The 9,156-nt window shown below is 34.9% G+C and overlaps 1 protein-coding gene across 1 annotated transcript; it reads left to right on the top strand.

Moving 5' to 3' along the window:
• The first annotated feature begins 3,383 nt into the window (after window positions 1–3,383).
• LOC311285821 (uncharacterized protein) lies at window positions 3,384–7,997 on the top strand. Its single transcript, XM_084401625.1, has 5 exons — window positions 3,384–3,562; window positions 5,494–5,856; window positions 5,935–6,047; window positions 6,119–6,219; window positions 6,676–7,997. The coding sequence occupies exons 1-5, from the start codon at window positions 3,463–3,465 to the stop codon at window positions 6,818–6,820; spliced, it is 822 nt and encodes a 273-aa protein (XP_084257751.1). The 5' UTR covers window positions 3,384–3,462; the 3' UTR covers window positions 6,821–7,997.
• Window positions 7,998–9,156: the final 1,159 nt, after the last annotated feature.

The raw sequence follows: 9,156 nt of genomic DNA, 5'->3' as shown, positions 1-9,156 counted from the left end.
AGAATACCCGTTTATACTTAGATTTAAACTTATATTCTATAGGCTACTCCACATAAAAATGTGAAAAAATGTGAATGTGTAGATTGTATGTGTGTAGACACATAATATTAACATTACGTCTGTAGGCCTCTCTGTGGCAGCAGAAACTCTTTATCCTCATCGTCCTGTGAAGATGAGCATTTGGTTGAGTACACTTTATAACACTATTTGTCATAATGGTGTATTGAGTAGGCGACTTACAACTGCCTGGGGTTCTGTTGGGACAGGAGGCTCCAAAAGACAGATATTACCACCAGAATCTGTTGAGATCAACAAAAATCCTAACCCAAAGTAAAATAAATGGAAATATAAAAAATAGCCTATATAAAAAAGAACACATATGTAAACCTCTTACATTTTATGAAGGCCCTTGGATCTTTGGGACTGGCTCTGAAGTCCCTCCAGGAATTCCCTCAGCCAAAAAGGTAGACACTGGATGCTATTTAGTTGTTTAATTATGTCAAATGTTTGTAAAGTCAGGTAGCCTATGATATGCTCAAGCATTACCTGATTGAATTATGTTTTTATATTTAATTTTCAGCTGCTGCCATGTTCTTTTCATGCCTGCAGGATTGCACCTACATGAAAATTAGGTTGAATAACATACTGTTCTTCCAGTTTAACCTCTGATATTATAACAGTTAAGTTACTTGTATTACTAACTACAAATGACATCTTCAACAGTGTAATTAGATTAATGTAATAATGACTATCTTTAGAAATTATTGGTCTACTTACTAAATCCCATATCAACCTCAACCACTTGAACAATACAAGGAGAGACAAGAAACTGCACTTTTAATGCTTTCAAATAAACAATATACAATTGCATGAATTATTCTTGAATTGACCAAAGTGTGTAGAGGGAGAAGGTTACTTTAAAAATATACCTTTTAAAAATGTATGTTAAATAGCCTAATTGTTCTATAGTCTAATACAATTACATCAGATTTAACTTTAAATTACAGAAGAATTACGAGTAATCCCTTTAATTAAATTACAGTATTTAGATTACTTGGTAATTAATTACACCCATCACTGTATAACAGTAATTAAAATGTAAACGTATAACTTATAAACGAAATAATGTTCGTACCCTCCCCAGCCAGCACAGCCATGTGGGGCCCAAATGGGTTTGACCTGGGCTATCTAACTGGGACCCAGACAGTTTTGTCCTCGGTTTCCATGTAGGCCCCACATGGGTTTGCCCAGATGAAATGAACACTGCTTAGTGTGCACAGTACAGGCTGTTTAATGTAACACTGAATCAGTGTTGGAGGTAATGAGATAATTAAGTGATTGAATAATGATTTTGTATTAGTGAAGAACACCTGCTGTTAACAAGCATAATCACTGAAGGAAAGAGAAACACAAGAACTACTTCCAGCCACAACCTTAGATGAAATCAACTGAAGATAAAATACATTACATCTCTCAAGATCTGATTAAACAACTCCACAAACAGCATTACCAGCTTCACTTATTACTAACCAGACTGACTTTATTTATGTCAGACATCTACAGAAAATAATTAAGAAGAGGTTTAGATGTTGATTACTTATTTGAAAGTAATAGTTTGATTTGATGTTACCACTGTGGCGATCAGTGTGTGCTTTAGTCAGGCTCTTGACTTTTTAACATTAGTTTTTCTCAGGCAGCTGTGTCTGTTTGTTATGGCGAGAACAGCAAGAGAAAATATAATCAGATGCTGTAAGCTGATTGATGATAAGAGTATAATCATCATATAGTGGCTTAGCTCATTGATTATGTGTGAGGATTATACGGGTAGTATGTTATTCATTTTGTTTATTGTTGTGATTCTACAGCAAAAAAAAAAAAGAATTTAATCAGAACATCAAATGATTTTTAAAACCCCATTTACACATGTTGGACTACTGAAAGTTCTACTTGTACACAGACATCAAGAATCAGCATATGAATCTCAACAATGGTGACATGCTTCATGGTGCATGCTGCAATGCATTCTGAGTGCATCATACGAAACTTATCCATGGCTCCCAGAATGCATTGCACCATGAAGCATGTCACCATTGTTGAGATTCATATGCTGATTCTTGATGTCTGTGTGCAAGTAGAACTTTCAGTAGTCCAACATGTGTAAATGGGGTTTTAAAAATCATTTGATGTTCTGATTAAATTCTATTATTTTTTTGCTGTAGAATCACACCAATAAATAAAATGAATAACATACTACCCGTATAAACCTCACACATAATATCAGTGAGTTAAGCCAGTATATGATGATTATATTTTCTCTTGCTGTTCTCGCCATAACAAACAGACACAGCTGCCTGAGAAAAACTAATGTTAAAAAGTCAAGAGCCTGACTAAAGCACACACTGATCGCCACAGTGGTAACATCAAATCAAACTATTACTTTCAAATAAGTAATCAACATCTAAACCTCTTCTTAATTATTTTCTGTAGATGTCTGACATAAATAAAGTCAGTCTGGTTAGTAATAAGTGAAGCTGGTAATGCTGTTTGTGGAGTTGTTTAATCAGATCTTGAGAGATGTAATGTATTTTATCTTCAGTTGATTTCATCTAAGGCTGTGGCTGGAAGTAGTTCTTGTGTTTCTCTTTCCTTCAGTGATTCTGCTTGTTAACAGCAGGTGTTCATCAATAATGCACTATCATTATTCAATCACTTAATTATCTCATTACCTCCAACACTGATTCAGTGTTACATTTAACAGCCTGTACTGTGCACACTAAGCAGTGTTCATTTCATCTGGGCAAACCCATGTGGGGCCTACATGGAAACCGAGGACAAAACTGGCTGGGTCCCAGTTAGATAGCCCAGGTCAAACCCATTTGGGCCCCACATGGCTGTGCTGGCTGGGTCCATATGCTTGCAGAAACACATCCAGTTCTGCTGGTGAGAAATATGCAGACCTCTTTTTGTCTGGCGCTGTTGCCATGGTGACTCATAATATCTGCGCTCCATTGATAATGGCTTTTTATAGTTGTGGTGCACGCGCTTAACTCAGAGTCAGTCAACTCAGAGTTGATTGAACTAACTCATTTCAGCTGTTCTGAAACCAAAAACTCAGAGTTTCCCATCTCAGGGTAAGTCAACTCAGAGTTCAAGTTTTAACTCAGACTTGGTTGAACCTCCTTATTGAAACAGGCCCCCAGACTATACACCTCTGGCTCTGAGCAGTGTTGATTTAACACTGGGGATTTTGCTGTGAAGATAGTATTGTGTGGGGGTTTCCTGGTTACAGATTTCAAATTCCAAAGAATATTTTTTTCTGGTTTTAGGGAAAGGAGCCATGAATATTTGAAGAGACACCACCCAAAAAGGAGAACAAAAGTCTTGTAAGTTTTCAGTCTTGAACACACTTCATCTGTGAACACATAGGCTACTGTATTGTAAGACTGTGAGTTAGAGCAAATAATGAAATCAGGCAGGTATATTGTAAACAGAGTTACTGAAGGCTGGACTGGACCACAAACAGAGAGTCTCTGGCAGGATGAAGGAAAAGCTCCAATGTGCAGTAAGTAGAAATTTTATTCTGACGTAGAGATGGAGTTGGTAATGGAGCAATAATGTAAATAAAATTTTCAATCATTCCATTTTTACATTGTAAAATCCAACAGTTGTTCTAACTAACTAACACTTTTTAGTTAACTTTACTTAATCTCTTAATTGTAAAAATCTTCTGTACTATTCACATGCTATGCATTGGTTATTCAGAAAACCCAAGTTAAGATTAATTGATTGGTTTGAGTTACGTTTTGTCAAGCAAAAAAAAAAAAAAGTAAATATATATTTTTTTAAATAAATATAAAGTTATAAAGACAATAAAAAGACACCAGAGATGGTGTTGTTAATGGTGTCACTAATGTTTGAGGAAGTGTCACATGCAAGTTCAAATATTTTTTTCTTAGAACAATATGTCAATGTTTCTGCTTTTATATCTGCAGATCAAGGCTTCGTAGAATCGTAGATCACTGAAACAATCCGACACCCGTCTCCAGGGTGACCTCTAGTGGTCAGAACGGTGTAAATGCAACAAAAACCCAGGCCAAGCATGCATAAAAATACATTTTAAAAATCTATTGCACTTTTTTTTTTAAAGTAAAATCTCTTTCGAATGCAATTATCTAATCAACTAATAAGATTATCAAATGTCTATTGTTATTTTATCAATTGTCAGGGTTAGTTTTGTTTGTTCTATGAATGGCTCAGCTAACAGTCCAATAAGACACTATTACCCATACACAAAAGAATTGTATTTGAAATATATTTTCTGGATATGTTTTGGAATATATGCAAATATTTGAAATTGGCCCAATAAATATATTTCATACTTATATTTCATATATTTTTGTTATATTTCAGAATATATTTCAATGTATTTGGAATATATGCCACATATATTTTTGACACTTTTGGGGACCCGTACAGAAAATACATTGAAATATATTCTGAAATATAACAAAAATATATGAAATATAAGTATGAAATATATTTATTGGGCCAATTTCAAATATGTGCATATATTCCAAACCATATCCAGAAAATATATTTCTTTTGTATAAGGTAGGTATACCTACCATCATTCATTTTAATTATACTAATGTCTGATTAAACCGTCTACAAATGTATAAAACTGATCAGAGATCAGGTAAAACCCACAGACACTTGTTCATTGGTTCTTAGTGACTCCTCATAATTCATCGGTTGACAGAAATCATCGCCCCCAGCGGTGAACCATTGAAATTCTGAAGTGTTTCGAAACAATTATGATGCAATGACGCCTCGTTTCCTGAAATCATGTGACTCTGGCAGTTTGATACACCCTCCGAACCACTGATCCGGAACAAACAATTCGTAAAGGTTTCAAAGCTTCATGAAGCAGTGTTTTGAAACTGCCATTTTATATTTAATGTATTAACACTTATACACAAGTTTTTTTTCCAATATGTTCATCTTTAGATATTTTACTATAAAGCAATGTTTGTCTTGTAACTGTGCGTTCACACCACTCGCCGCCCTGCCATCGACGCCGTAGAAAGATGCGGGGACGCTCTGGCGCTCTGACGTAGATCAAATTGCTTGACTGCGTTCTCTGGAATCCTCTCAAGCAGAGAACTTCTACATTCCGATTGGTTGCCGCCGAACCGTGTCATAGCTCATTACCATAAAGTTGACCTGACTTCAACTCTTCTCACCGCTCTCGCTGTCCAAGAAGCGCTGCGCCAACCTCGCTGGAGCTCGCTGCCGACTCGCATCGAAAATGAATGATTTCCGGCCACTATGACGCTCTCGCCAGCAGCGGTGTGAACGCACAGTAAAAAAAAAAAAAAAACCTATAAAAGCACATTATCTAAAGACAAAGATTAAAAGGTTGATTTTAATCCTTGTTTTTAATAATATGAAAGGTATTAACTGATATGTGTGTGTTGTGTCTCTGTTTGTCAGGAGGACGCAGGTGTTTGGTGTTGAAGACAGTGTGTCTCGGGCTCATTTGTGTTCTTCTGCTGGTCTTCATCACACTGTACATCACCATCAAAGCAGAGAGAGACCTGTTAAAGAGTTACAAGAACACAGTTGAAAAGTTCAATCACACTATCATCAGCTTACAGGACAAGAACACTGATCTAATGACTGAAAAAGACCAACTGAAGAACAACTTCAACTGTTTGAGTCAGAGGAAACTGGAACTGGAGACCAGAGTCAATGATCTCAGCGCTGAGAAAAGCCAGTTACAGAGAAGTGTTGATGCTTTGAATCGGAAGAAACTGGAGTTAGAGACTGAACTAAACGAGAAGTTCTCTAAACGAGGTTAGTACAAATGGATTTATATGTTTATTTGCACTTTACAACACGAATAATGAGCAAAGTGTTTGTGCTTATTGAAAGGAAATGGCAGTTTTTTCTTCATATCCAGTGAGTTGAAGAGCTGGTCTGAGAGCAGGCAGTACTGCAGAGATCGAGGAGCTGATCTGGTCATTATCAACACTGAAGAGAAGCAGGTGAGATTGAATGAGTGATTGTTAGTTAATGAGAGGAATCACACTTATTCCTGTTTTATATTCACATGCAGAGACTCATATCTTCATTCAAGGAGAGAGTGTGGATTGGTTTGTCTGACACTGAGACTGAGGGGATCATGAAATGGGTGGATAATTCAACACTGAATCAAGGGTAAGAGATAAAACACTCACAGAGAAACACTTCGGATTCATTTGTTAAGTCCTTTTTATAAAAATGAGATAATGTCAACCTTCAAATATTACACAATCACGACAACAACCACAATAAAAAAAAATACTTCTCATAAATAAATTGCATGGATAAATTCTTCTCTCTTTTACTTTTCTGCACTGCTGTGCTAATCTGGGGTGTGTTTCCCAAAAGCATCGTTGGCCAACTATGATCGCAATTTCCATTGAACTCTATTGGTAACGATGGAACTTGCGACCATAGTTGGCTTTGGTAAACGCACCCCTGAATTCCTGCTCTGCTAATCTGGTGCTGTGAATATTTTTGGCTTCTTTATGATGAATAGCTTGTTAAGCTCCTCATTATTTGTTTGCTGAAAAACTTTAATTGAAGAATCTGGGGTCCTGAATAACTGAAAATCTGACACATTTTATTCAGGTTTTGGTACAAAAATGAGCCGAATAACGAAGGACAAAATGAGGACTGTATTGAAATGATGCCTACAAAAGACCCTGTGAACAACTGGAATGATCTCAAATGCTCTGATAAGAGGAAAAGGATTTGTGAAAATATATCACTGTAAAACCAAACAAGTTAAGCTATCTCAATCATTTGAGGACACCGATTACCTCAATTCAATTAAGTTATACATAGTCTGAATTTATTTTAATCGAGTCCACTAAAACAAGGACATTTTTCTTAATACACAATTAAACTTTACACTGCATTCAAATACCTTACTTCACTATTGAGTAAAAACAGTGAAATTACAAACTTTAAATGAACTCAGAGCACTTGCAGTTACTGTTAGCTCACAAAATCACACACAAAGTCTAACTAACTCATAACATTTGAGGACACAGATTATCTCAATTCATTTAATTTTAGAATAAAATGTACATAATATACATTGCAATCAAGAAGTTAAGTGATGAATTGATAATATACATTGCAATCAAGAAGTTAAGTGATTAATTAAGTGACTAATTAAGTGATGATTGAGCATTAGTGATGAACACCTGCTGGTAACAAGCAGAATAGATGAAGGAAAGAGAAACACAAGAACTACAACTGACTTTCAGCCACAGACTGATTAAATCAACTTAAGATAAAAGAAGACATTAAATCTGTGAAGATCTCAGCAGAGGAGGATTAAACAACTCCATAAACAGCATTACCAGCTTCACTTATTACTAACCAGATTTACTTTATTTATGTCATGCGACTACAGAAGTTATTGAGAATAAAGGTTTAGATGTTGATGATTTATCGAGTTTCATTTGAAGTCACCACGATGGTGATCAGTGTGATCAGTGCTTTAGTTGGGGGTTAAACCCTTGACTTTATAACATCAGTTTATTACATCTGGTTGCTGTGACTGTGTTAATAAAACATGTTTGTTATGGCACAAATGTCAACAGAAAATATGATCAGGTTTTGATGGTTGTGCATTGATGATGAAAAACATAATTTAGTGACTTGATTCACTTATCATTTCTAGAGCCTAATTTCTGATTAAACAGGTGATGTTTTATTAGTTTTGTATCATTTATAATAATAGAATTGTGATTTTACTATAAAATCCATTGCTGGCCAATCAGATTTTAAAAACCTTTGTGGTAGCATGCTGACTCACATAGATATCAAGAATCAACATATGAACCTCGACAATGGTGACAATTAACCAAATATTCAGATAAACCTCTGAACATCACAAAACAAGCTACTAAATTCATTGCAAAAACAGCATCCATAAGCGCAAATAGAAAGAATAAAAGAAAATAGACAAGTCACCTGTATTATTTATTCATGCCGCTATGCATGCTGGGAGCCATGGATACGTGTTGTACTATGCTAGTACGTACCCATTAATTGCAGCATTAATCTGGTGTTAAGGTGTTCATCACTAATGCTAAATCATCACTTAATAATCGCTTAATTCTCAAATTATTATCCAATTATGCTGGGAACTAGAAATTGTCTATAACTCATTCAGTTTGAGTTCTATTTCAGTCATCGTTTCCACATAACTTTCAGTAATATATGAGTGCAATTTACTAAATTTTATTTGGTACATATAACTGTTAGGTTATCCAGTCTTGTTTTTTTTTTTTTTTTTTTTTTTTTTGCTTCTATTATTTTAGTGAATCATTCTTATTGTGAATGTATAATTTCTGATTGAGGTTTCTGTCTTTTAAAAAACTGCCATCTGATCTTCATATGAATTTGTTAAAAGGAAAATGTAAAATTGTCATTATTTTTTCATTGCTATAATAAACTCACAACATCCAGTTTCTCACGATGTGAATTAGGGTGATCTGGGACACCAAACCTCTGATGTGTTCATGACTGTTATTCTGATATTGAGTGTCTGTGAAACTGCTTTTGAGTTGTAATGCTTTCACTTTGAATAAAATGGTCAATAACCATTATTATTAAAGTAAACTGTAATTTTGTTTTTATTCTATATTTCATTCTTGTGTATCTGTTTATTGCACTTAAAGCTCGTCCAAATGTTCTGTATCATTTTTTCATCATATTCACATATTCATTTTAAAGTTTGTCATTTAATTTAACCCACCTGTATGATAAAACACTCATTCCAGAGACATAATAGTTCCCCGAACTAACACTAACACATACAAGACATAAAGTGCAGTCACCATTACACACACACACACACATACTAGACATGAATATGTTAACAGCTCATTTTCAAGGTTTGCATTTTGGAGTTGGCTCTAAAAATATTTACTTCACATTTTTCTGTAGGTTGTAGCTAGTTTTTAAATGTTTTCTTAACCAGTTTCAAAGCATGTCTGCTCATTATTCATTTGTTTTTAGAAAGGTCAGCTATAGGTTGTTTTAGTACATTATCATTGTTTTGTTTAAGCTTGCTTTAGCAGATAATAGTCAGAC

The sequence above is a fragment of the Rutilus rutilus genome (assembly GCF_951802725.1).
Source record: "Rutilus rutilus genome assembly, chromosome: 2".
In the NCBI taxonomy this organism is placed as follows: domain Eukaryota; kingdom Metazoa; phylum Chordata; class Actinopteri; order Cypriniformes; family Leuciscidae; genus Rutilus; species Rutilus rutilus.
This window is presented reverse-complemented; position numbering and strand designations above follow the sequence as displayed.